Source organism: Dipodomys merriami, unplaced genomic scaffold (genome assembly GCF_024711535.1).
Source record: "Dipodomys merriami isolate MVZ:Mamm:240054 unplaced genomic scaffold, mDipMer1.0.p SCAF_328, whole genome shotgun sequence".
NCBI lineage: Eukaryota > Metazoa > Chordata > Mammalia > Rodentia > Heteromyidae > Dipodomys > Dipodomys merriami.
In genome coordinates this window covers 957,687-985,508 of record NW_027204804.1, presented here as the reverse complement: position 1 = coordinate 985,508, position 27,822 = coordinate 957,687, and the positions used below count along the sequence as shown (strand labels likewise).

Genomic DNA, 27,822 nt, shown 5'->3' with positions numbered 1-27,822 from the left:
CCAGGGTCTGTGCCTGATAGGTAAGAACATGATCACTGCATCATATCTCAGCCCCTTATAGTGCGCATCCTTTATTGTTGTTGTTTTGGGGCCAGGGTCTCACTATGTAACTCAGGCTGGAACTCACAATCCTCCTGCCTCAGCCTCTCAAGTATTGGGATTACAGTTATATCCTATATGCATGGCACATGATACTCCCATCTTAAATTGCTAAATGGCTCTTTTTTGTTTGTTTTTTTTTTGTTTGTTTTTTTTTTGCCAGCCTCTAAATGGCTCTTAACTTTTCTCCTCTTTGGTATCTCTCTCTGTCTTGAATTCATCTCCAATGTCAGGCATAGGTTAATAGCTGAGGGTCAACCATGGGGTTGGGGCAGGAAAATAGAAGGAAGAGTAGAGGTCATTATCTTGGTCCCACTTAGGGGTATTGGGAAAGAAATTTTATTTTGTTGAGCCTGGCTGGAGCTGCACAAGCACAAACATCAGAAAACCAGGCAGTATCTCCTGCTTTACCCGATACAAATGTAGGCACTATGCTTGATGCTGGGCTTGGGGTGTCTGTGTCGCTACCTTCAGCTGGGTCTCCCAGGGGGCACTGAACGCTGTGAAGGAGCCAGGGAAAGGCTGGGAAGGCTGAGGCTTGATGGGCAGAGAGGCAGGGGGCTCCACCCTCAATCCAATGAAATTATGTCACGTATATATATCAACCCCAGGGGAGGGAGACAGGTATATAGTACCTACCCTCCCGAAGTGCACTGCGTGAGAACAGAAGTTAAACCAGTCACTAAACACTGATCAAATACAACTTGGGGGTGGGAAGTGAGGGGCTGGTGCCAGTGTGGACAAGGAGGGAACCGAACTAGGCTGGTGGAGGGGGGAGGGGTGGCCCTGAGGAAGTGTCTTGTGGGCTGAGATCTGAGGGCTGAGCAGAAGCGAGCCCAGGCACTGGAATAGGATGGTTCCAGGCAGAGGGAACATCTGGGCAGATGCAGACAGGCAGGAAAGAGCATGGTTCCGCAGAAAGGCTGGAGTACCTGGAGTCTCAAAGGTGAAGTGGAACCTCTCCAGGAGAGATGGGGCCCAATTTTTCCCAGCCTAAAGGCTTAGTAGATAATTGACTCTTTGGTTATAGGTCAAGAGGTTCTGCAGCAATACAGTGACAGGGCTGAATTTGCTCTCCAGCTGCAGATGAGGGAGTGGGGGCTTCCAGGCCAGGCATAGAGGCAGTTCTGGGAGGCAGAGACATTTCTACTTGCAAGGGCTGCAGCCTCTTCGGTCGTGACATTAGTTTCTCCAAATTTAGATCACAAGTTCCCTTGCGAGGGAGAAAACCAAGCCAGGCTGGCAGAAGCCAGGGCCACCTGGTAACTCTAAGTTCTCACTACTGTGGCCTTCTTGTCCTTCTCTCCCCTTTTCCCCCTGTAGAATCTCACCACGTACCTGCAGAGGATGCAGGCAGGGATGAGCTCCATGCTCAAGACAGGGAAACTGAGGCGAAGGGAGAAGGGTGACTCGCCAAGGACACATAGTGAGGTGCAGGCTGAGGCTGAGCAGCCCCCGGTTTAGCCAGTCCAGCCCTGGGTTCTACGTGTATCACGTCTCCACCTCAGTCCTTGTGATCTCCATCCTGAGCCTCACCCTCATGGAGGGGCATTAGACTGTCCAGATCCATGGCTTTCTCAGATTCCACCAGAGGCCCAGAGCCTTCTGCAGGGATTCCATTTGGGACGCCTCCATCAGCCTCCATCATCTCCTTCAGGTTCCTCTTGAAGAATCCAACCTGCAGGAGGGCAAACATGGAGGGAGTGAAAGTCCAATCTCCTCTGCAGAGACTGAAGACACTTGGTGTAAATAAATAATCATGTGTTCCGGCCCACAATAGGGAATCCTGTCTGTCTTGTACATCGCTGTCTCTGATGTATGGAGTCTGACACAAAGCCTCTGTACAAGCTAGATGTGGTGGCTCAGATCTATAATCTCAGCACACAAGAGGCAGAGGCAGGAGGACTGTGAGTTTGAGGCCAGTTTGTGCAACTGAGTGACAACCTGTTTTAGAGAACTAAACAAAACAAAGCTGAACAAAACAAAAAATAGCTCTCCCTTTTTTCCTTACTGTTAGGTAGCTCTGTGTGTGTGTGTGTGTGTGTGTGTGTGTGTGTGTGTGTGTGTGTGTGTGTGTGTGTGTGTGTGTGCGTGCGTGCATGCACAAGTGTGTGAGCGTATGCTGGGGCCTGAACTGAGGCCTGGGTGCTGCCCTTAACTTTTTCACTCAAGGCTTGATACTCAACCACTTGGGACCCACAGCTCCACCTCCAGCTTTTTGGTTAATTGGAAATAAGACTCTCAGGAACTTTCCTGCCTGGGCTGGCAGGAACCACGATCCTCAGAGCTCATCCTCCTGAGTAGCTAGGGTTATAGGCATGAGCCACCAGCTCCTGGATAAGTTTGAGGTTGGTACATGGAATGTCTGGCCTGCATTCCTCTTCATCTCCAACTTCTACTTCTTCAGATACTAGCTCCTCCCCCAGAAGGTCTTCCCATGACCTTTTCTGCTTGAGTCAGGCAGACTCCAGAGCACACAGGTAACCCTCTCATTGAGCTTGCTCCTACCTGTGTCCCTTTGCAGTATAGCCTTCATCCCCGCAGGGACCAGATCTATAGTGTCTGCTGCCTTTGCATTTTGGCATCTGGTACCAGGCACCATTTCTTTCCCCTCCCTCTCCCAAGCCTAATCATGTCTGCACCAGTGCTAGTCCTACCAGTGCCCACCCAGCCTAGCTGTGCTGGCAATATTTAGCCCCCCTGAAATTTCTTACCTTGTAGAGCACCAGGAAAATGAGTAGCAGCAGCAGCAGCCCACCAGTGCCACTCAGCACGTAGATGTGGAGCATTGACTTCTCGTACACCACATTGACCTTCATGAGGACCTGGGGGAGAGTGCCAAGAGTGCAGGGAAGAACCAGCTCACCCCTAAATCTTCCTGCACCTGGCTTCACCCCCAGACCCCAGCCCAGGTCTCAGGATGTCTATCTGGGCTGGACCATAGCATCAGACTCTATGGGACTCTAGACCAATGTGTCACCCACTGTGGTTATTACAGCGACTTGGTACAACTGGTCGCTTACGACTTTATGACTTCCTAATAGCTCCATGATAAACAGCTGAGCTGGTTCTACTGGCACTGGTGGCCACTACCTGTTATCATTGTTATTCAGGAAGCTAAACTCTGTGGATTGTGATTTTGAAGCCAGCCCAGGAAGAAAAGTCTTTGAGACTCTAATATCCATTTAGCCAGCAAAAAGCTAGAAGTGGAGGTATGTCTCAAGTAGTAGGATGCTAGCCTTGAGTAGAAAAAGCTAAGGGACAGTGTCCAGGCGCTGAACTGAAGCTCCAGACTAGCCTGTGCTTGCATTCATGCGTGTGTGTGTGTGTGTGTGTGTGTGTGTGTGCTTACACACATTCCTTTCCTGTTTTCTCCTTATCTTTTTTTTTTTTTTTTTTAAATGGTCCTGGGGCTTGAACTCTGAGCCTGGGCGCTGTCCCTCAGCTTTTCAGCTCAAGGCGAGTGCTCTACCACTTGAGCCACAGCGCCACTTTCGGTTTTCTGGTGATTTATTGGAGATAAGAGTCTCACGGACTTTCCTGCCCAGGCTGGCTTTGAACCATGATCCTCAGATCTCAGCCTCCTAAGTAGCTAGGATTACAGGTGTGAGCCACCAGCGCCCGGCTTTGCTTATCTTTTTATACTCTTCTGCCGGCTAGACTGAAGTTCCTGCTTTCCCCCAACTCCGGGGCTCTGTGCTTGCTGCCTGCACAGAGCAGCCTCTCTCTGCACTGACTGCGGGGCTGGTGGCTATTCCCTAAGCTTCTCTAGGACTCTCATCTTTAGCTGACATCTGAGTCACAGCGCTTCTGATAGGCTGCCTGGCCAGCGGTTTGCCCCCATGGGGCGGAAGCTTCCTTGTGGCCCACAGTGCTGACGTGGGGAGGTTCCAGCCTTCCTTTTCCCATAGAGCTCCCCCACGCAAGCTTTTCTCTGGGGGTCCTGAGACCCTCTGCCATCTGTCCCGGGCTTTGAGGCGGTGGATACCTGGGACTGCGCAGCCTCGCTGCCATACAGATGGAAATGCTTGCTGCTGTTGAAGGAGATGGAGATGGAACTGCAGAGGCTGAACATGGAGGAGGCCTGTGGGCAGAGTGAAAAGGTATCAGAAGGGGGTCCCGTGGACTTCTGCCCTCCTTGATGCAGTGTGTGTGTGTGTGTGTGTGTGCGCGCGCGCGTGCGCAGTGGAACAACCCACACCAACTCGGCTCTCCTATGGTATTCTAATGTGCCGTTCCCCATTAATGACAGTGGGGAAATTCTCCCATGTCGAACACATAGGAGCTATCCATGATAGCTAACCAAGAATGGTAGTGCACGCCTGCTATCCCACCACAAGAAGACTGAAGGATTCTAAGTGTGAAGTCAGCCAAGGCTACATAGCAAGATTCTATATCAAAACCAAGCTGGCACATTTCAAACAAGTCATGGCTCTTTCATCTGCATCTGTGTATATGTGGAGATTTTTTTGTTTTGTCATCAAGATAAAACCGAAAGATGGGGTGACTTCCCAACCACTTCCCGTTACCAGCTTCAAGCAGATGCTACCTCGATCTCCTCCACCAGCTCCACGGTGCCGATCACATGCACAAGGATCTCCTGCCTGAAGGCTACTGGGCAGCGGAACTGGGCTCCAGGGAGACAAGACTGAAGCCAGGAGCAGAGGAGTCAGAGAGCCCGGGCCTCCCCCCCCCCCCCCCCGCCCTGCCCCTGCCCCCTCCCCAGTGCTCATACACACATACCTCAGTTGCATTGACCGGTATTTGCAGATCCTCAGGAAAGCAGGTAACAGGAGGCTCCTAGGAATGTTGGGGGGTGGGAAGATATCCAGTTGGCCCCCAAAGCCTCTTCTCACTCCAGATAAGACCCACGTGACCCAGTTTTCCTCCCTCGGTGGTTTCAGACTTCACTGAGTCTATGGGATTCGATCCATCCATCCTTATTCCCTCCCCACCTCCAACTCTGTATTGAACCAGCCTCCGACTTCGGGGTGGTCTCCCCTCCCTTCTTCTGGCTGATGCTCACCATCTGTACTCTCCAGGTGTGAGTGATGGGCCCATCGCGATCCGGCTGTGGCACCCTCACCAAGGCTTCCAGGAGGGGCATGCTGTGGTCGTGGAGAAAAGGCTGAATCCTTACCTGGCACAGAAGACAGAGACTAATTCAGGTGCCGGTGGCTTACCTTAATCCTAGCAATTCAAGAGACTGAGATTTTAGGAGTAGAGTTCAAAGCCAGCCAAGGCAGGAAAAATCCGTGAGACTCTTATTTCCAATGAATCATCAAAAAGCCTGAAATGGAGCTGTGACTCAAGTGGTAGAACACCAGCCTTGAGCAAAAAACCAAGGAACAGTGCCCAGGCTCTGAATTCAAGCCCCAGGACTGGTACACACACACACACACACACACACACACACACACACACACACACACACACACACAAAACCCAAGAGACTGCAGTTTGAATGCCAACCATCCTAACTGCCTCCTACTCTGTGGGCTGTGGGATCTTCTGTGGTTGAGGCGCAAAGGACTACCATGCGCACAAAGTGTCACACCTGCTTCCACCCTCACAGGCTGCCATGTAAAAGTCCTCGTCCATCTTGAAAAGTCTGGTCCCCATTCTGCCTCTAAATGTCTGGCTGATGCCCCAAAGATGGGGCCGCTCTCCCTCAGGTCCCACAGCACTGTGTCCATACCTCTCTGGACAGTCCAGGGGCTGCTGTATCTGCAGCTTCCTGAGGACAGATAGTTCTGAGGTCATCTCCAACTCCCTCCTGCTTGCCACCATACCCAGCAGGTAGGAGATCTCAAAAAAGGTCACTTTTCTTTCTGTTTGGAACTGGGATTGAACCCAAGGCTTTGTACATCCTAAACATCCTATCTACCATGGAGATACACCTCCAGCCAAAAAAGGAGTCTTTTGAATGAATGCATGCATGCATAAATATTTAACAAGGACAGATACAAAGATTAGTAGTACAATGAAGCTGGGAAAGACTTATTTTGGCAACTGCATTGAAGAGCCATTTCCGGATTTCTTTCTTTCTTTCTTTCTTTCTTTCTTTCTTTCTTTCTTTCTTTCTTTCTTTCTTTCTTTCTTCTTCTTCTCCTCCCCCTCCTCCTCCTCCCCCCCTCCTCCTCCCCCCCCCTCCTCCTCCTCCTCCTTCTTTCTTCTTCTCTTCTTTGTTTGTCATTTATGGGGCTTGAAATCTAGACTTGGGTGCTGTCCTTCAATTCCTCAGCTCAAGGCTACCACTTGAGCCACAGTGCCACTTCCAGTTTTCTGGCAGTTTATTGGAGATAAGAGTCTCATGGACTTTCCTGCCCAGGCTGGCTTTGAACTATGATCCTCAATCTCAGCCTCTTGAGTAGCTAGGATTAAAGGCATGAGTCATCGGTGCCTGGCTTCTTCTTTTTTGTGTGTGTGCCAGTTCTGGGGTTTGAACTCTGGGCCTGGACACTGTCCCTGAGCTTTTTTGCTCTAGGTTAGAGGCATAGCTCTACTTCTGATTTTTTACTGGTTAATTGGAAGTAAGAGTCCCAGGAACACAAAGACACAATGCCTATCATATAAAATAATATTTATCAAACGAATTCCAGGAAATGGAGGTTTTTTTGTTTTTGTTTTTGTTTTTTTAAGTCTCATGGACTCTCTTGCCCAGGCTGGCTTCGAACCTCAATCCTTAGATCTCAACTTCCTGAGTAGTTAGAATTATAGGCATGAGTCACAGGCACCTGGCTCCTAAATACTTTTTATAAAGAAGCTACCTGACCCAAGACTAGGAGACATAGAAATGTGTTCAAAAGTGATACAAATGAGCCGGGCGCTGGTGGCTCACACCTGTAATCCTAGCTACTCAGGAGGCTGAGATCTGAGGATCGAGGTTCAAAGCCAGCCCGGGCAGGAGAGACCGTGAGACTCCTATCTCCAATAAACCACTAGAAAACCAGAAGCGGCGCTGTAGCTCAAGTGGTAGAGCGCTTGCCTTGAGCTGAAGAGCGCAGGAACAGCGCCCAGGCCCAGAGTTCAAGCCCCACGACCGACAAAAAAAAAAAAAAAGTGATGCAAACGTAGCACAGACATATATCAGAGAGGTCAAGCTGGGAAATATACATTTAATTTGAAGGTCTTTGTTGTATATTCATCCAACACACATTTGTGAGCATTTTTGTTGTTGGTCGTGGGGCTTGAACTCTGGGCTTGGGTGCTGTCTGCGCTCTTCAGCTCAGCGAGCACTCTACCACTTGTGCCACAGAACTACTTCTGGTTTTCTAGTGGATTTTATTGGAGATAAGAGCCTCACGGACTTTCCCTGTTGGCTGGCTTTGAACCGTGATCCTCAGATCTCTGCCTCCTGAGTAGCTAGGATTACAGGAGTGAGCCACTGGCACCAGTTTTGTAAGCATTTTTGTTGTTGTTGGTCATGGGGCTTGAACTCAGGGCCTGTGTGCTGTCCCTGAGCTTTTTTCACTCAAGGCTAGAGCTCTATCACTTTAAGCCACAGCTCCACTTTAAGTTTTATGGTGGGTAAGTGGACATAGAACTTCATGGACTTTTTCCTGCCCACACTGGCTTTGAATCACAATCCTCAGATCTCAGCCTCCTGAGTAGCTAGGATTACAGGTGTGAGCCACCAGCTCTGGGTCATTTGTGAGCATTGTAAGGTATCAGTCAGTTAAGAAGGCCTAACAGGAAGTGGCGCTGTAGCTCAAGTGGTAGAGTGCTCACCTTGAGCTAAAGAGCTGAGGGACAGCGCCCAGGCCCAGAGTTCAAGCCCCACGACCAAAAAAAAAAAAAAAAAAAAAAAAAAAAAAGAAGGACTAACATTAGAAGCATCAGGTCAAATTAACTACGAGAGATGGAGTCAGGGTTTTCAATATGAGGATGGGTTAGGTATGCAGGAGAGACATGGGGGTGCCAGGGCAGCACCAGGTTTTGTCCAAGACCACTAGCCATACTACGTGAGAAAAGGCAGAACATGAATGTGGAGGTCAAGTTCACAGATTTGGATTGCCAAATGCTGCCTTCCCTTTCATCTGTGTGACTAGTGCACAACACAAAGTTCTCATGCGTATGAGAGCACATCAAAGCCTGTCTTCTGGAATTGCACAGGATGCTGTGGAAAATTTAGGGGTGATCATGTGGTGTAGGGGCTGCATCTATAAAGCACCAGACACAAACCTGGGGGGCTGGTGAACACTCAGGGACCCAGTACCTAGTAAAGGACTTGAAATAGAACAAGAGCTCAAAATGTTTGGATAAAAACCTAGGTTCAGCCGGGTGCTGGTGGCTCACACTTGTAATCCAAGCTACTTAGGAGGCTGAGATCTGAGGATCAGGGTTCAAAGCCAGTTCAGGCAGGAAAGTCCATGAGACTCTTCAATTAGCCACCACCAAAACAAAACAAAACAAAAAGCTAGGAGTAAAGCTCTGGTTCAAGTGGTAGAGCACTAGCTGTGAGCATGAAAATTCTCAGGAACAGCGCCCAGGCCCTGCGTTCAAGCCTGCAATCAGTGGGCCAGCACAATAAATAAATAAGTACATAAATACATAAATACAACCTAGGTTCTAGGGCTGGGGGGATGGGGCTCAAGTGGTAGAGTACCTGCCTAGCAAGCAGGGAGGCTCTCAGTTCAAATCTCAATTCATACCTGGTAGATATGCTGGACTTGGTGGATCTTGGGACCTTTGGGGGTGAAGCTGATGTACAGTGTGGAGTTTTCCTGGCTGTGGAAAGAGAAGGGCAGAGACATGAGTAGAGAGATGGCAACAGGAGCTAGGCGCTCCAAGGAAGGCTAGGAGCTGCCAGCTCTGGGCTGTGGACCACACAGGTACCATGTCAGCCCTCTGGAACTATGTCCCATAGAGGGGAAGCCCTGAAACCTGGGGATGGGCCAAGCCTGCGGACTGCATCCTCCCCACAGCATGCTACCTCACTGGTGTCTCCACCATCTTTTGGTCCTGCGCCTCCCACAGGTGGATCTCTGCCTCCCTCCCCCAGCATCCTTGCAGCTGACCTCCCTCACACAATTCTCATCTGTTTGCTGGCTCAGAACCTGACCTTGCTCCCTGCTTCCTGCCAGATCAGGTCTAAGCCCCAGGTCCAAGCAGGCTGCCTTCCTACTGCTTGTCCACCTCTGCCCTCAGTGGAGCCCACATGCTCCCTACCCCCACCCCTGCACCTTTATTCCTGTCCCCATCATTCAGACCACAGGCCGAGCTCCACCTTCTCCACGAAACTTGCATCTCTTCTCACCTGCCCTGACCTGCCAGGATCTAATTTTCTATTTTTATTGGTCATAGGGCTTGAACTCAGGGGCTGGGTGCTGTCCCTGAGCTCTACAGCTCAAGGCGAGTACTCTACCGATTGTGCCACTTCCGGTTTTCTAGTGGTTTTTATTGGAGATAAGAGTCTCATGGACTTTCCTGCCCGGGCTGGCTTTGAACCACGATCTTCAGATCTCAGCCTCCTGAGTAGCTAGGATTACAGGCATCAGCCACCGGTGCCTGGCCCTGAGCTCTTTTTGCTTAAGTCTAGCATTTCACAACTTTGAGCCACAGCTCTACTTCAAGTTTTCTGGTGGTTAATTGGTGATAAGAGTCTCATGGACTTTCCTGCCTGGGCTGGCTTCGAACCACCATCCTCAGACTTCAGCCTCCTGAGTAGCTAGGATTAGAGGCATGAGGCACCAGCACCTAGCTCAGGCTCTAATTTTTCTATCAGTATCATTCCACTTGGCACTTGAGTTCAGAAGCACTGGACAGCTGAGCTCAGACACTGTCTCTGTCCTCACCTCACTGAGCCAACTTGAAAAAACAAAACCCAACATTCTACCTTCCTAGTTTTCCTTTTCTATGAACCAGAACATCCCACTAGCCACCCCCAGGAGTCCTTCCTGTTACAGCCTGCAAAGATTCATCGCTTCTGCATTTGGGCTGTCTGAGTGAACCACAGGCTCCCAAAGGGAAGATGCCACTGTGGAAACCTTTCTCAGGCCTCCCTCGCACTGCTGGCCCCTAGCGAGAATGCAGAGCAGCTGGAAGCAGTCAGGAGCTTGGCTCACAGCTCTGGGATCAGCCTTCAATGCAGACTTCAGTGGTTCCAAGCCATGCGGCCTTGGGCAAGCACATGCCTTCTCTGAGCGCGTGTTCATTAGGAGGATGAGGAAAGACGCAGCTGCTCAGAGGAGTGGAAAGCCCCAGGGACAGCCAGCAGCCAGCCAGTGTGCACATCTGACATGGCTTTTCCTTTCCCGGGTGAATGTTACTGACTCAGAGCTCTTAGAGGGCTCCATCTTTGCAGCACTGAAGACTTTGGGGGCTGTGGTTGGGATCAGTTCTTTCTGCCTACCCACCCAAGCGTTAACAAAGGAACAGGGCTGGGAGGGGAACCCTGGGCCATGAGGCTGGGCCCTGGCGGGGGAGACTGACTGGGAGAAGAGGTGGACGAGGCTCAGACTCACTCTTCAACGAGGATGTTGATGGGGTACAGGACAGGGATGTGGGTGGTGGCCGAGTTGTCCTCCAGGAGACCTGCGTCCTCATTCCGGCTGCGTGGGGCAGGTGGGGGGCAGCATTAAAGGGGTGTGGCCAGGCTGGGAGGGGGCAAAAGCCAGTGCAGGGATATAGGGGCTGCTCACCAATGCACAGTGCCACGTAGTTCAACGAAGTCCCCCCAGGAGCTGTTCATCAGGGTGTTAAACATCACTTGGACACCAACCTGGCAGGACAGGAGAGGGAAGACATGGGTTTTCAGGGGGAGGCACGAGGGGACCTCACAGCCCCAGCCCAGGCACTAGATTAGCAGTGAACACAGAGCAAGTGCTCACCACAGATTCAACACTGGGCTCCATTGTATAGATAAGGAAAAGTGAGGCCGCAGAGAGTCAGGCCATGTGTGAATGAATGACCCAGTCCCAGATTTGTCTGAGGCCCCAGTGCCGTAGGGAGGTCCCTTCCTGGTGAACCACCTTCTCCCTCCTGGGAGCCAAGAACTCCCTTCCCCTCCACCAGCTGTGGCCGGGGGCTGGGAGGGAGGGATGGGCAGCACTTACTGAGCTGCCAGCTTTGAAGATGGGAGAGCTCACGTTGCATGAGAGCGCCCTGGTCAGGAGCCTGGCTTCCTCAGGGCCCTCCTCACAGCTCACAGGTACCTGGCTGTGTGGCTGGCAGCAAAAGAACAGAGACTTGTCAGTGGATGAGGCTCAGGGTTCCCTGACAGCCCTCCTGTCGGTCGTGGGGCTTGAACTCTGAGCCTGGGCGCTGTCCCTCAGCTCTTCAGCTCAGGGCTAGTGCTCTACCACTTGAGCCACAGTGCCACTTCTGGTTTTCTGAGTAGTTTATTGGCGATAAGATTCTCATGGACTTTTCCTGCCTGGGCTGGCTTTGAACCGTGATCCTCAGATCTCAGCCTCCTGAGTAGCTAGGGTACAGGCGTGAGCCACCGGCGCCCGGCCCACGGAATGTTCTCAGAGAAGCAAATCAATCAGGCGCACAGGAGGGCATAGTGGTACACATCTACAGTCCTGGCTACTTGAGAAGCAAAGGCAGGAGGATTCACTGGAGTCTAGGAATTTGAGGGCAGCCTGGGCAATATAGAGAAACTCTGTCTAAAAAAACGAAATAGGGCTGGGAATGTGGCTTTGTGATAGAGCGCTTGCCTAGCATGCATGAAGCCCGGGTTCAACTCCTCAGTACCACATACACAGAAAAAGCTGGAAGTGGCTCTGTAGCTCAAGTGCTAGCCTTGAGCAAAAGAAGCTCCAGGACAGGGCCCAGGCCTTGAGTTCAAGCCCTAGGACTGGCACAAAAAATTAAAATTAAAATAAAAAAATGAAGTAAAGCAAAACAAAAAGCAAAAAACTTTACACTGCATGAAATAAGCTAGACACAAAAGACAAATACTGAATCATTTTGTTTCTATAAACTACCTAGTGAATGCCCATTCACAGGAACAGAAAGTAGACTAGAGGTTATGGGGGCAGAGGCAGGGAGAAAGGAGACATTGCTTAAAGAGTTTGAGGTGGGAAGTGGCACTATGGCTCAAGTGGTAGAGTGCTAGCCTTGAGCTGAAGAGCGCAGGAACAGCGCCCAGGCCCAGAGTTCAGGCCCCACAACCGGACCCAAATGAATAAATAAATAAGCCCCATGACTGACAAAAAAAAAAAAGAATTTGAGGTGATATAAAAGTTCTGGAAATAGATAGCTGTACAACCATGTGGGTATGTATACTCAATGCCAATGAGCTACAGGCTTAGGAAAGCTTTAAATGGTAACATTTATATAACATTTATCACAACTCAGGATCTGAATTCTGTCCCTGAGCTTTTTTGCCCAAGGTTGGCTCTACTAGTTGAGGTGTAGCTCCACTTCTGGCTTTTTTTTGGTGAATAACTGGAGATACAGTCTCACAGACTTCCCTGCCCAGACTGACTTTGAATTATGATCCTCAGATCTCAGCCTCCTGAGTTGCTAGGATTACATGTGTGAGCTATCAGTGCCAGCACAACAGAAGTTTGAATTCAGGGCCTTCTGCTTGCTAGGTAAGTACACTGCTAAATGAATCACACAACTGAAATGTGTGTGTGTATATGTGTGTGTGTAACTATATGAAACTATATACAGAAAAGTAAGAAGGGGGCTGAGAAGGTGGCTTAGTGGTAGAGTGCTTGCTGGGTTCAATTCCTCAGCACCATATAAGCAGAAAAAGCTGGAAGCGGCTCTGTAGCTCAAGTGGTAGAGCTCTAGCCTTGAGCTGAGCTGAGGGACAGAGCCCAGGCTCAGAGTTCAGGCCCCACAATGGACCCTCACCCCCCAAAAAAAAGTAAGAAGGAAAAACACCAAAAGATTGAAAGCAGTAATTTCTGGGCTATGGGTTTAGATTAGTGGTAGAACACTTGCCCAATATGTACAATACCCTAGGTTTGACTCCTAGCCTACACACAAAAAATAGTGAATAAACAACTAAATAAATGTCTTTGTTGTGTGTATGTGTATGCCAGAAGTGGGGCTTGAACTCAGGGCCTGCATGCTCTCTCTTAGCATTTTTTTTTTTTGTCAGTTGAGGGGCCTGAACTTTGGGCCTGGGCGCTGTCCCTCAGCTCTTCAGCTCAAGGATAGCACTCTACCACTTGAGCCACAGTGCCACTTCTGGCTTTTTCTGCTTATGTGGTGCTGAGGAATTGAACCCAGGGCCTCATGCATGCAAGGTAAGCACTCTACCACTGAGCCACCCTCCCAGACCTCTTCTTAGCTTTTTGCTCGAGGATGGTGCTCTACCACTTGAGCCATACCTCCACTTTCAAATTTTTGCTAGTTCATTGGAAATAAGAGTCTCATGAACTTTTCTGCTCAAGCTGGCTTTGAAGGTAGATTCTTAGCTCTCAGTTTCCTGTGTAGCTAGGATTACAGGTGTAAGCCACTATTGCGTAGCCATGACCATCTTTTTATTTTTTAAGAAAAAAATCATACTAATTTTAAAATAAAAGTTTGAGACACAGCTCATAGACACTGGCCCCTCTCTGAGGTAGTGAGAGCAGGTCATTGTGTGTACTGCACACTACCCTTGCCCCTCTTCCACACGCCCCTTTCCTAAGACACTCACTAAATTGTGGGTATCCCCACTTTTTTAAAAAAAATGTGGATCTAAGAAGGTAAAATGTGTGCCTCAGTTCACAGAACTTAAGGGGGTACTGGGAACTTAAGGGGGTGGCCCTCAGATTCTGCATTCCCAACACCATCCTGGCTGCCTGAGGTCCAAGGAGGCAGCCAGGGCCCCTGTAGGAATCGCAGCGCCAGCAGCGGTCTAGCTCACCTTCAGCGCTTCTGCCTTGCGGAAGGAGAGGCCACTTGGGAACTCCAGGACCAGCTGGACCCAATAGGCATCTTCTCCCTGGTTACTCAGCAGCCATTCCACAGCCAGGCTGGCAGAGGGTGTCAGAAGCAGGAATATGGATCTGCAGAGGCAAGAGGAAGCAAGCAGGACTGAAGTGAGCACTTCAGAACCAAGGGATCTAGTAGGTTACAAGAAACAAGCTCCTGTGTACACGTATCATCATAAGGACACAAATTTATTCCTTTGCAGTTTGTTGGTTTTGCCAGGTCTGGGGCTCGAATTCAGGGCTTGGGCACTGTCTCTGAGCTTCTCTGTGCTTGAGGCAAGCACTCTACCAATTGAGTCACAGTACCACTTCTGGCTTTTTCTGTGTAGTTCATTGGAGATAAAAGTCTCATGGACTTTCCTGCCTGGACTGGCTATGACTGCAATCCTTAGATCTCAGCCTCCTGAGTAGCTAGGATTACAGGTGTGAGCCTGACTGAATTTATTCCTCTGTGTGTGTGTGTGTGTGTGTGTGTGTGTGTGTGTGTGTGTGTGTGTGTGTGTGTGTGTGTGTGATATTGAGGTTTGAACTCAGAGCTTTGTGCTTGCTAGGCAGGCGCTTTACCACTTGAGCTAGACCTCCATCTCCTTTTTGCTATAGTTACTTTTTTCAGACAGGGACTTCCATTTTTTGCTCAGGTCAGCCTACATACACTGCAGTCCTCCTACCCATGACTCCCATGTAGCAGGCATGTGCACTACACTGCCTGGTGCTTTTCAGAGAGGGGAAACTGAGGCCCCGAGAAGCGGTGACATCCCCTGCTGACATATTCAGGGGTTAGAGAGAAGCAAGAGAGAACTCTAATCCAGGAAACCAGAGCCTAATTGAGAGGTAGATGCTCTACAGACCTGGCGGGCAAGGACAGCGCCAAATTCGCTTCACACTTCTTATCCTCCCCGCAGTTCTTCTCAAAAGGGATCTGAAAGTCAAGAAGACACGACTGGGAGACTCAGGCTCCAGACCAGCGGGGGCCAAGCTGGGCCGAGCCTGCATCTGCCCTTCTTCCCTCTTGCCTCCTCCCTCCTTCCACCCCCCCAGAGCTCAGGAACAAACTCAGGGCCTTGTACTGGCCAGGCAATTGCTTTTCCACTGAGCTAAATCCCCAAATGCCCTCCCTCCTCCTTACCTCCAGGACCTCTGAATGTGGCCAGGGTCTCAGGATGGGCTGCATGTCTTTGATCTGAATAAGGAGTGGAGACAGGAGAGTTCTGCTGGTTTAGTGAGTCTCAGGAAGAGGAAGTGGGCAGCTGGAATGGCTGTGGCCTTTCTACCAAGAGCCAGTACCTCCACAGGGCTGGCCCTGTGCCTAGGCTCTGCAGCTCCCCTCTGGCGGTACTGCCAGTGGGAGGCAGGGACTTGGGACACCTCACTCCCTCTCATGGGAAAGGCCTTTAATTCTAAGGGTAATAAGACCCTAGAAGGATGCTATGAGTTACCAGTTGGTATATTCTCGAAAGAATCCAGCCTCCTCTACCTTCAGGTGACTTGCCAGGCAGTCTCCAGAGTCTTGTTGACCCACTGAAGTCCTGGTGATCTCTGCTGACTCCTCCCTACCATTCTCAACACGGACACTCAATGTCCCATCACCCCAGGAACAAGGGGCCTTCAACTTGCTCAGCCATCTTTCTGCCAGAAGTGAGGTCCACCTGACCATTTCCCTTGATCTTACCCCGCTTCACTATCTAACCAAAGTCTATCCCTTCTCCAAGAGCCAGAACCAATGCCACTTCCCCCGGGAAGTCTTTTTGGCTTTGACAGTGATCACAAGTGTATTTTCCCTCAGCTTCCACATTGCGTAGTTTGGCCTTGTCTTACTGCCTGTGGCAGGACCGGTGATCCCTACACCTTCGTTGTCAGCTCTTTCAAGCAGAACCTCTACTTTTTGTCTAGTGGAATATCCCCACAGACGGCCTCAACCAGAGAGTCTCTAAGGTAGCTGGGAATGATCATGGGGCTAAGTTCTGACCAATGAGATTCAGTGACAGTGTTAAGGCAGAGTGTTTAGGAAATACTACTCTTCTTCTGCCCTCCAGTGCGCACCTGATGGCTAGAGCCTGAGCAGCAGGAGGCCCAGACAGGTGGAGCACTGAAGCCAAGGCTTCTGGTTTAGAGCAGGGTAAGCAATCTAGATAGGAAGCCTTCACTAGGCCCCCACCTGTTTAGTAAATACAGGGTTACTAGGACTCAGCCACACCCTCTGGTCTTCCTGTGGTGTGACTCTGATGTTGCAGAAGCAAAGCTGATTGGTTGCAACAGAAACCACGTGGCCTGCAGAGCCAATAGCAGTTATTATAAAGCTCTTTCCAGATAAAGTCTGCCAACCCTGACTTGGGGGCATAGAACCACCACACTTGCCTATCCCTGCCTTTTATAGAAAAGACAGTTTTTTATTTCTTTATTATTTTATTATTTTTCGTGCTGGTACTAGGGCTTGAACTTGCAATCTTGCATTCCCACTTAGCTTTTCCGCTCAAGGTTGAGGCATAGCTCCACGGTTGGCTTTTTGCTAGTTAATTGGAGATAAGATTTTATGGACTGGCTTTGAACTGGGATTCTCAGATCTGAGCTTTCTGAGGAACTAGGATTCCAGGCGTGAGCCACCAGCACCTGGCAAAGCAGACTTTTAAAAGGCACTTTTTATGAACTGGCTCAGGGAAGCCAGTGCCTTAACACAGAGCAGGGCTCAGTCAGCGCTGTCCCTCCTCACCGTGACAGCTCACCGACGCTGAATACACATGGGCAAGGAGGCTGATCAAGATGCCCTGTCTTCCACCAATAAAGGACGAGCCCAGAGCTAGACCCTCTCTAAAGTTCTCTGGAATTTACATGTTGAGAAACAGGCACTCTTGGGGGCTGCAGTGGGTCAAGGATCTGGAGTAGGTTCACTGAAGGGCCTGGAGAACCGACCATCATCAACTATTCCCTTTCTTCCAAAAGTTGTTTGCTTCTTCAAACTTTATTTATTTACTTGTTTACTTCTGGTGCTGGTACTGGGACTTGAACTCAGGATCTTCTGCTCTTGCTTAGCTTTTTTTTTTTAATTGTAAAGATACTATTCAGAGGGTTACAGTTACATGAGTGAGGTAATGAGTACACTTCCTCTTGAACATTGTTACCCCCTCCATTGTTTTCCCCCTACCATCCCTTCCCTCCCTACCTTCTCCGAGGTTCTTTTTTTTTTTTTTATTGTGATTAAGTGATTACATAATTTCTGGAATTTCACAGTATTGTAGAATAATGATGCTCATTTAAAGTCACAAGTTCATTCTAACTTTCCTGGAGCAAATTGTCTATCACAGTCTGTAACATAACGGTGTTCACATGTTATACACCATACATGTGAATCAGCAGCATGGGGATATTTAGTAGTGGTTCGACCATTGCTTAGCTTTTTAACAATGCTGATGCTCTACCACTTAAGCTACTTCTGGCTTTTTGTTGATTAATTGGAGATAAGCCTCACTTTTCTGCCAGATCTGGATTCAAACTTTGATCCTCAGATCACTGCCTCCTGAGAACAAGGCTTAGAGGAGTGAGCCACCAGGGCCCAGCTCAAATTTCTTTTAAATGCAAATTTTTACAAATCTTTTTTTCCCCTGCTTATGTAAGCCATATTTAGTTTCTGTTGCTTATAGCCAAAGACTCATGTATCACTTCTCCACAAATGAAATTTCTACTTTCCTCTACTATCCCGCAAGTCTTCAGCCAATCTCTTCTTACCATCCTTGGGCTCCCTGGTGTCCCTTCGTCCTCCAACAGAGAGAAATTCAGAGAGACATTGATGGGGGAAATGAGATCTTGAATGCAGACCTGAGGATGAGAAGAATACAATCTATATCATGTCTAGCCTTCATCATAGTTCCAGCTGAGTGTCTGCCTTGTCTGCATTTTACCAACAATGAAATTCTAGTACTTGGCTAAGGCTTTATCAGTAGTAAATGTTTTTTCACTACTTGCCAGCATTGAAAATCCATTCACAACATATCATGTGTTTATACTGTACCTGTGATACTTCAAAGCATAAACTTCTGTTCTTCAGGTACAGCTCCATGGCAGACATCATTAGTCAATCCCAGCACTATTTCTCATTTAGTCCTAATGAGAACCCTCAATCTTTGCCAAACTGTTCTAAGCAGACATCATCAAAGTTTGCAAAATAAGGTTCCAGAAAACTAGACTAACCTAACCTAGTTTTCTATCCTAAAATACTACTTCCTGGGGGGGGGGGGGAAGGAGAGTGTGATTCAAGTAGTAGAGTATGTATTTAGCAAATGTGAGGTCCTGAGTACAAACTCTGGCCCCAGTATTAAAAAGCTTCAAGCCAAGTGCCAGTGGCTCATGCCTGTAATCCTAGCTACTCAGGAGGCTGAGATGTGGAAATCATGGTTTGAAGCCAGCTGGGGCAGGAAAGCCCATGAGGCTCTTATTTCCAATTAACTACCAAAAATACCAGAAGTAGAATTATGGCTCAAGTGATAGAGTGATAGCCTTGAGGGGAAAAAAAAAAAAAGCTTAGGGACAGCACCCAAGCCCTGAGTTTAAGCCCTGAACCAGCATGCATGCACACACACACACACACACACACACACACACCATGCACACATGGGCGCCCTCCCCCCAAATGCCTAAGTGAATACAGTAAAGCCTAGAATAAAAGACACTTGAGATGTTGTCCCTACGATTGCACAGCAGAGGAAATAGCAAATGCAGAGGGATCAACAAGGCCTGGCACCCAGCTGGACAATGACAGAGCTGAGCCCTGCACTGCTTGTGGCTGGCATCCAGACTTTCCCAGAACCCCAGCACTAGCTTCCTTACTGGGAAGTAAAACCAGAATTTCTGGCAGGACTTGGTTGGGGTGACAGCTGTGTTCCCGCTGAGATGGTTTCCGCCTCCAGGAAACATCCCCCGGCTCCTGGTCCGGTGTCCATCCAGCTGCAAGGTGTAGGTGAGCTTGGCAAGCAGGCGACCTGGGTTTGGTGAAAAGTACGAGACGTGGATGGTGAGGGAGTTCTGGGAACACCGGCCGGGCTCGGGGTGGGCAGTGGCTATGGGGAGCAGGAGGACAGCCCTGACCTCGGAACTGGGGCATGAGAAGTTTCATCTGGAAGCAGACTGTGAGATTAACGCCTTCCTTCTTCTTGGGACTGTCCAGGTGGGAACACTCCACCTCGTGCACCGGGACCTCGGCTGGGAAGAAGGCCATCTCAGTGACGATGTCCACCACGGGCCGGGAGCTGCAGGGCAGGAAAATGCCATGTTTTTCCCTTGGTCTCAATCATACATTCAGCCCTGGGCTCCATCCTGCAGAGTCCAAAGGCCTCTCCTTTCTGAAAGCTGACCTCCACTCCTCTGTCTCCTTTCACCCACAACAACTATGGACACAGTCCAGCAGCACTCCCTGCTGTACTACTAGCAGCCTTGTGAAGCCTTGGCCATAAAAAAAAGTGTTTTGTTTTTGTTTTATTTGGCCAGGTGCAGTGGCTCATGCCTGCTAGCCCATGTCTGCTATTTCAAGACAGAATGAGAGGAGTATAGTTCGAGGCCAGCCCAGGCAAGAAGTTTGCAAGATTCCCCCCTCTTCCCCCCCCCGCCCCCGCCATCTCAATCACTATGTTAGATGTGGTGGCATGTAACTATCATCCTAGGATTGTGGTCTAAGGCCGGCCCAGGGAAAAGTGCAAGACTATCTGAAAAATAAAGCAAAGAAGGTTTGGAGGCATGTCTCAAATGGTAGAACATCTGCTCAGATTTCAAACCTAAGTATTGCCCCTCCAAATTAAAAGTTTATAAAAAGAAAGCTGGGTGCTGGTGGCTCACGCCTGTAATCCTAGCTACTCCGGAGGCTGAGAGCTAAGGATCGCGGTTCAAAGCCAACCCAGGCAGGAAAGTCTGTGAGACTCTTATCTCCAATAAACCACTAAAAAGCCGGAAGTGATGCTGTGGCTCAAGCGGTAGAGCACTCGCCTTGAGCTGAAGGGCGAAGGCACAGGGCCCAAGCTCAGAATTCAAGCTCCACAACTGACCAAAAAAAAAAAAAAAAAACGTTTATAAAAAGAGAAACCATAGGGGTTAGGACTGAAGCCACTTCTGTCCTTGTCAAGAATGAGGCCCTGGGTTTTGATCCCCAGCACTGTAAATTTTTAAAAGTTAATAATAGACGGGCACTGGTGGCTCATGCTTGTAATCTTAGCCACTCAGGAGGCTGAGATCTGATGACTGTGGTTCAAAGCCAGCCCAGGCAGGAAAGTCTGTGAGATACTTATTTCAAATAAACTATTCAGAAAAAGCCAGAAGTATTGTGGTGGCTCAAGTGGTAGAGCTCTAGCCTTGAGAAAAAAAGAATCTCAGGGACAGTGTCCAGGACCCGAGTTTAAGCCCCCAGGACCAGCACACACACACACACACACACACACACACACACACACACACACACACACACACACACACACACACACACACACACACACACACACACACACACACACACACACACACACACACAGCTAATAGTAAACAGGGATCTTACGAGGGGCTTCATGTATATAGTCATCTAATGAGGCTACAGGATGTTTAGAATAAAATTCAGCCTATTTGTTTTTTTTGGGGGGTGGGGTCTGCTTGTGGGGCCTAAACTCTGGGCCTGGGCACTGTTCCTCAACTCTTCTATCACTTGAGCCACAGCACCACTTCTGGCTTTTTTCTTTTTGCTTATGTGGTGCTGAGGAATCGAACCCAGGGCCTCATGCGTGCAAGGCAAGCGCTCTACCACTGAGCCACCTTCCCAGCCCCAGCCTACTTGTTATCTACACCATACTGTCTGTCTCTCTAGTCTTATTTCCTATCCTCCTTGAAAAAAATATGAGACCCTATTAGAAAATTAAGAGAAAAAAAAAGTGGTAGAGCCAGATAAATGCAAGGCCCTGAGTTCAAACTCCAGTATCTCCAGAAAAAAGCAAAAGGCACAGCAGGTGATGAGAAAGTATCAACCTGCCTGGGCAAGAAAACCTGTGAGACTTTTATCTCCAATTAACAACTGAAAAGTCAGAAATGGAGCTGGGCTCAAAGTGGTAGAGCACTAGCCTTGATCACAAAAGCTCAGGGACAGCACCGAGTTCAAGTCCAGAGCTGGCATAAATAAATAAATAGCATCTAGCACAGTGCTCAGTTCCCTACTCAAAGGCTGAAAGCTGAGATTATCAGGGGATTGGGGGGGGGGGTGGATGGAGGGAATCTTACCTCAGCACAATCACCTGGCCCTTTGCCCCTACAGCCACATCTGCCAGGCCATCCCCTCCAAGATCCTTCACCCCATGGATGGAGCGTCCAAACCACTGAATTCCTGGCAGTATTTGGGACCCTTTTATTCGCTGGGAGCAAGAGAGAAATTCATGCTGAGCTGGGAGAGGACAAGGTGGAGGCAGAAGTCAGGCCCGGGATGGGGCCTGGGCTTGGAGCTTCCAGGTTCCTAGAACGATGTTTCATGGGTGGATGGGGTAACTTACCTGACTTGGATAAGGGCTGAGCCCGCCATGCTGCCCATTGAAGATGTATACAGTCCCCTGTGCCTCCAGCGGAGCTCCCACGGCTACATCCATCAGTCCATCCCCGTTGATGTCTGTCAGGACACTGATGGTGGCTCCAAAGCGCCCAAGGGGGTGGCCAGGATCTCCCTGTAGTTCTGAGACCATCTCAAACTTCAGCTGGGAAGAAGCAAGGAGATGACAGATTGCACCTCAGTCACAGCAGACGTCCCTAGGATGCAGCCCTGCAAAAGCTAGTTAGTGAAGAACTCATGCAACTGTCAGCACTGGGCCCTGCATATAGTCCCCCCTAAGGAGGACTTGTTCATATATACGATTAACCTATAATCAAGAAAAAGCCCCTCAGAATAACTGAGGCCGGTGCATCTTTCTGCTTCTCCCAAGGTCCTGGTTCCCACCTGTTTTCTCTGGTAGATGAACACTCGGCCTCCTCTTTGCTCCCCATAGAAGAAGGGGGCTCCGATCAGCAGCAGCTCTGCCTCTCCATCTTGGTCCATGTCAATGCTACACAGCTCCCCACCAAAATAAGAGCCAATCTGTAGGGAGAGGAAGATGACTGTGGAAGAACTGCACCAACTCCATTTTTCCCATCGTTCAGAGGCAGGTTCAAATCCTGGGTTTACCCTGAAAGCCTATGGGAATTAAAACAAACTAGGCTCTTGGAGGTCCAGCTTCTTAAGAGGGAGTGTGGGATGACCAGGTTTACAGAGGGTTCTGTGAGCAGCACCTGTGACAGGACTGACATGCAGAAAGGGGACAGGGGTTTGAAGGAAATGGGGAATGCCCCCGTGCTACACTTGCCTTAACCGGCAGATGGCCCTTGGGCTGTGTTTACCTGGGTTCCGCTTATTTTCTGGACCTGGATCCAGTGTTGCCCATCTTTTGGCTCTTGGAACACCAGCACCTGACCCACGTGCTGGTAACGGGGGGCTCCGGCTGCCAGCAGCGATGTGGGTCCTCGGGAAGGCAGCCAGGTCACTGTGTAGCCTGAGAGAGAGGAGAGAGAGAGAGAGAGAGAGAGAGAGAGAGAGAGAGAGAGACAGACAGACAGACAGACAGACAGACAGACAGACAGACAGACAGACAGACAGACAGAGCACCTTAGAAATGCAAAGGACTCTGACAGAAGTTAGCACGCCAAGTAAAAGGTCTAAGGAATCAAACTCATAATCAAGATGCCTGCAGGTCTCCTGAGAAAGAAGTCACATGCTCTCAGCAGCTGAGGTCCTAACCTCATGGCCCAATGCTGCACCCAAACTGTGAACCAAAGGAACAAGGCACAGTTCACCTGAGGGCTGGTAAGGGAGATGGCATGGACTTTTAAAAAAATAATTAAGGGGCTGGGAAGGTGGCTCAGTGGTTGAGTGCTTGCCTTGCATGCATGAGGCCCTCGGTTTAATTCCTCAGCACCACATAAGCAGAAAAAGCCGTAAGTGGTGCTGTGGCTCAAGTAGTAGAGTGCTAGCCTTTAGCTGAAGAGCTGAGGGACAGAGCCCACGCGGAGTTCAGGCCCCAAGACTGACATAAATAAATAAAAATAAATAACTTAAATGAGATGTGGGAGAACAGTAGAAAGGGTGGTATTGATCAAGATGCATTATACACCAGACACCTGTGGCTAGCTACTCCGGAGACTGAGATCTGAGGATCACAGTTCAAAGCCATTCCGGGCAGGAAAGGCCATGAGTCTCTTATCTCCAATAAACTACTCAGAAAAAGCTGGAAGTGGCAGTGTGGCTCAATTTGTACAGCACTAGCCTTGAGCCCAGAGAGGTTCAGGGACAGAGCGCAAGCCCTGAATTCAAGCCCTAGGATCGGTTAAAAAAAACAAAACAAAACCCAAGGTGCAGTATACTCATAATCTGACTTTTGAAACTGAAACTCTTTGTACAAATACTTAAATTAATTAATTAATAATAAAATGAATTTGACATATTAGGAAGAACACCAAACTGATGTGAATATTAAAAATAAATCAGGTGCCAAGTGTGGTGGCAACACATGTCAATAATCTTGGGATTCAGAAGACTGAGATAGAAGATCTCAAATCTGCTGGGCACCGGTGGCTCACACCTATAATCCTAGCAACTCAGGAGGCTGAGATCTGAGGATCTCAGTTCAAGGCCAGCCCAGGCAGGAAAGTCGGTGAGACTCTTATCTCCAATAAACCACTCAGAAAACCAGAAGTGGTGCTGTGGTTCAAGTGGTACAACGCAAACCCCACGACCAACAAAAAAAAAATCTCAAATTTGAAGCCAGCCTAGGATACACATCCAGACCCTGTTTAAAAAAAAAAAAAAAAAAAAAAGAAGCCAGGCACCATTGGCTCATACCTGTGATCCTAGCTACTCAGAAGGCTGAGATCTGAGGACTGAGGTTTGAAGCCAGCATGGGAAGGAATGAGACTTTTATTTCCAAGTAACCTTCAACAGTACCATCATGTGGCAGAAAGATGCAATAGCAATCATGGATTGACCATACCAATTTCCTCTATGCTCAACATCAAGAGAACCACTTCATTTATTTATTTATTTATTTATTTATTTATTTGGGTCCGGTTGTGGGGCCTGAACTCTGGGCCTGGGCGCTGTCCCTCAGCTCTTCAGCTCAAGGCTAGCGCTCTACCACTTGAGGCACAGCACCACTTCTGGCTTTTTTTCTTATGTGGTGCTGAGGAATCGAACCCAAGGCCTCATGCATGCAAGGCAAGCGCTCTACCACTGAGCCACCTTCCCAGCCCCAAGAGAACCAATTCGTTTTGTTTTTATTTGCAAAATGGCTTCACAATATATATAACCTAGGCCGATTTCTAACTCACAATCCTCTTGCCCTATCCTCCTGAGTGCTGGGATCACAGGCTTGTGCCACCATACTCGGCTCTAAATAACTTCGTTCTAGGGGGTGGGCGGTGGTATACGAGGGCTTGAACTGGTTTCCTGTGTTTTCCACAGACTACCAAGGCTACCACTCACAGACTTCCATGATCCTCAGATCTCAGCATCCCCAGTAGCTAGGATTACAAGCATGAGCCACCATCACCTGCCTTTCATCATTAATTAATTAATTAATTGCTTTTGCCAGTCATGGGACTTGAACTCAGGGCCTGGACACTGTTCCTGAGCCTCTCTCTCCTCAAGACTAGCACTCTACTACTTGAGCCACAGCACCACTTCTGTCTTTTTCTGTTTATATGATACTGAGGAATCGAACCCAGGACTTCTTGCAGGCGAAGCAAGCACTCTACTACTAAGCCACATTCCCAGGCTGCATCATTATTTCAACAGCCAATCAGAGCAATACTCTGGCTCCTCCAACCAAAACACAGCAACCCTCCCCCCAAAAAAAAAACAAACACAAAAAAGTACTTACCCAAATAACCCTCTTTTGCTTCTTGTGTCAGGGGTTCATTCCCAACAAACATGGCATCCTGAAGGTCTTCCTTCAGGTCCAGAAAGCCCCCGGCCCAGTCCTTGGCTCCAACTGCCCCCACGACACCATGGCCCTGTCCAGGAAAGGAGGTGAATGGGTCAGAATCCTCCTGAGCCAGCTGAATCTCGGTGGCATACCACAGCTCACATTTACCTTGCTGAGGTCTGCGCTGATGCCGCTGGATGACAGCTCCATGTTGAAGGATGTCAGGTCCCGTCTGCTGGTGCCTGAGGGACAAGGTTAAGGAAAAGACTGGAACCAAGGAGCAGTAAGAACAGTGATGCCCTTGGGAGCATGAAGGGGGAAGGACAGTCAGCATGGATCATGGTACAAAGAATGAATGTGAACCTTGGAATCAAACAGAAGAGGGACACGAGGGATGTGACCTTCACACCGAGGGGCTTTCCCCTGTCTAACTCCAGGGATACCAACCGTCTGAGATGTAGCCCTCAATTTCTGTTCCTACCCAGGCTTCCCATGTCTACAGATGGCAGCCCCCTCCCCACCCCCCCACCACCCATCACACCTACAAAAGTTGCTAAGAACCCAGAATCAAGCATGCTTCTGCCTTCACCACATCCTGTCTCTAGTATACCAAATCGTAATGGCTCTGCCTTCAACGTATGCCTGTCTAAACAGCATGTTTCCTCCCCTCTGCCGGAGCTAGATCTAAAATGTTTGATAAATGATACCAGACACTAGGCACTCACACACAGTGAGACCAATGGAGGACACACTTAGGGGAGGAACACAAAGGTACAAGGCCACTGTTTCTCTGATCATCTAAAATAATAACTTATTGAATGAACTCTAGGAAATGGAAACAAAATAATTTTTTTTCTTTTTCTTCTCTTTGTCTTGTTTGTTCTCCCCCCTCTATCTTTGGGACGGTAAGGGGGCACAGAAATGGGGAGACAGAGGGTGAACAAATGCAGCAGTGTGCCCACTAAGACACTATGTTGAAAATGAACTATACAACTTGTGAGTGGGGATGGGAGGGGAAAACTGAGTAAGAGTGAGGGAAGGAGTGGCACTGTCCAAAAAGAAATGTATTCATGGGCTAGGAAGGTGGCTCAGTGGTAGAGTGCTTGCCTTGCATTCATGAAGCCCTGGGTTCGATTCCTCAGTACCACATAAGCAGAAAAACCTGGAAGTGGCACTGTGGCTCAAGTAGAGCGCTTGCCTTGCTGAAAAGCTGAGGGACAGTGCCCAGGCCCAGAGTTCAGGCCTCACAACCAACCAAAAAAAAAAAAAAAAAAAAGAAATGTATTCATTACCTGATTTATATAAAGGTAACCCCCCTGTACATCGCCTTTATAATAACAATAGAAAAAAACCAACAAAAAAAAAAAGATATACCTATCTAGCTCTCTGATCATCTGCACTACCATCACTTGGGTCTGGATCCTCTTTCTTCTCTTTCTATCTGTCTCTGTCTGTGTATCTCTCCCTCCCTCCCTCCCTCCTTCCTCCCCCAACCTTTTTTTTTTCTTGTGCTGGTACCAGGGCCTGAATTCTGTGCTTCATGCTCTTTTTCAGCTTTTTTGTTCATGACTGGCATTCTACCACCTGAGACACACCTTCAGGTCTCCCCCAACCCCCCCCTTTTTTTTCCCTAGAAGAGCCTGGAAGTCTTTTCTGATTGGTCTGGTTTTAAATCACCATCCACAGTCCTCCAGGTCTTAGCCTCCTGAGTAGCTAGGACTGCAGGTGTGACCTGCTAACATCCAGCTCACTGTCTTTATCCAATGTGAATATGAGCTACCACCGAGCATTCTACCCCAGGCCCCTCTCTCTCAGGGTCTGACACGCACCCTCGATGTCATAGATCCGCCTTTGCAGCTCTGTGAACAGATCTTTCAGCTTCTCAAATGTGTCCAGAATCTTTACAAACTCCTCTATGGGTTTGGAGGCGAATTTGTGCAGTGTCTCCTGACTCTCTGTGGTCTTAAAATGCCTTCCAACCTGTGAGAGAGTGAAGACTGAAGAGCTGACACGTCTCATGGTCACAAGAACTTAGCTCAGGGACAAAGGGGACCCAGGGGGCTGGGGGCTAGGAGAGAAAACAGTGAGGTAGGAGCAGCTGCAAGGGCCTGGCGCCCATACCCCAATGATGTAGCGGATGATGTCTTTGGCCACATCAATGTTACCAGTGTCAGTGGCCTCGCCGTCAGTGATGATGATGAGCACTTTGGTGGCATCTGGCCGGGCCCCCAGCTCTGGCCGGAACACCTGTGTCCTGTGTCCAGGAAAGGAGGTGTCTGAGAGACTTCCCCAAACCAGGCCTAAGGTCCCCCACACCCTAGTCTTTACATCATTGTCTTGCACACTTTTGCCATTCTCCTCTGAGCCCCTTCTGCTGCTGCCCCCTTCCCTCAAGGCAAGAAAGCCAATGGGCATCCCAGAGCTCATGGGTAGCAAAGATGAGCATTTTTAAAGAAGTGACTCTGGGGCTCTATCTCCTCTCCATCCCAACCATGCCCTTTCCAATGATCAGCCTTTCACCAGCTGGAGATGCTCTCTATGGGAAAATCACCCCCACACAACTGGGCTGGGAAGCCAAGGGAAACTGAGTCATCCTTCCAGAGCAAGCATCTTCAGCAAGCAGCTGCTCACGCCTGTTAACAATTCTAGCTACTTCAGAGGCTAAGATCACGAAACTCTAAATACAAGCCCAGCCTAAGCAAATACATTCTGAAGGACTCCATCTCAAGCAATTTAGAGTTGGAGGTGGTGACATTCCATCCTAGCTACAAGAGAAGTATAAACAGGAGGATCATGATCCAGGCTGGCAATAGCATAAACAGGACGCTATTTGAAAAAGAAGGAAAACAAAAAGGGCTGTGGGTGTGACCCAAGTGGTATAG

General features: G+C 49.1%; 1 protein-coding gene across 1 annotated transcript in view; it reads right to left on the bottom strand.

Annotated features, from left to right (window-relative positions):
- Positions 1-400: 400 nt before the first annotated feature.
- LOC138841757 (integrin alpha-L-like) overlaps positions 401-27,822 on the bottom strand; it is a 40,610-nt gene continuing 13,188 nt past the window's right edge. Inside the window, exons 8-31 of the mRNA XM_070042624.1 lie at positions 27,062-27,194; positions 26,770-26,920; positions 25,109-25,182; positions 24,896-25,028; positions 22,362-22,513; positions 21,925-22,062; positions 21,488-21,685; positions 21,222-21,352; positions 19,059-19,219; positions 18,801-18,952; positions 17,703-17,792; positions 15,109-15,162; positions 14,831-14,901; positions 13,916-14,057; positions 11,157-11,267; positions 10,743-10,822; positions 10,566-10,652; positions 8,754-8,829; positions 5,126-5,239; positions 4,843-4,899; positions 4,649-4,747; positions 4,088-4,183; positions 2,814-2,924; positions 401-1,777 (exon numbers count right to left, since the gene is read on the bottom strand). Of these exons, the coding sequence (XP_069898725.1) occupies positions 1,604-1,777; positions 2,814-2,924; positions 4,088-4,183; positions 4,649-4,747; positions 4,843-4,899; positions 5,126-5,239; positions 8,754-8,829; positions 10,566-10,652; positions 10,743-10,822; positions 11,157-11,267; positions 13,916-14,057; positions 14,831-14,901; positions 15,109-15,162; positions 17,703-17,792; positions 18,801-18,952; positions 19,059-19,219; positions 21,222-21,352; positions 21,488-21,685; positions 21,925-22,062; positions 22,362-22,513; positions 24,896-25,028; positions 25,109-25,182; positions 26,770-26,920; positions 27,062-27,194 (2,785 nt within the window). The 3' untranslated portion in view covers positions 401-1,603. The remainder of the gene's footprint in view (positions 1,778-2,813; positions 2,925-4,087; positions 4,184-4,648; positions 4,748-4,842; positions 4,900-5,125; positions 5,240-8,753; positions 8,830-10,565; positions 10,653-10,742; positions 10,823-11,156; positions 11,268-13,915; positions 14,058-14,830; positions 14,902-15,108; positions 15,163-17,702; positions 17,793-18,800; positions 18,953-19,058; positions 19,220-21,221; positions 21,353-21,487; positions 21,686-21,924; positions 22,063-22,361; positions 22,514-24,895; positions 25,029-25,108; positions 25,183-26,769; positions 26,921-27,061; positions 27,195-27,822) is intronic.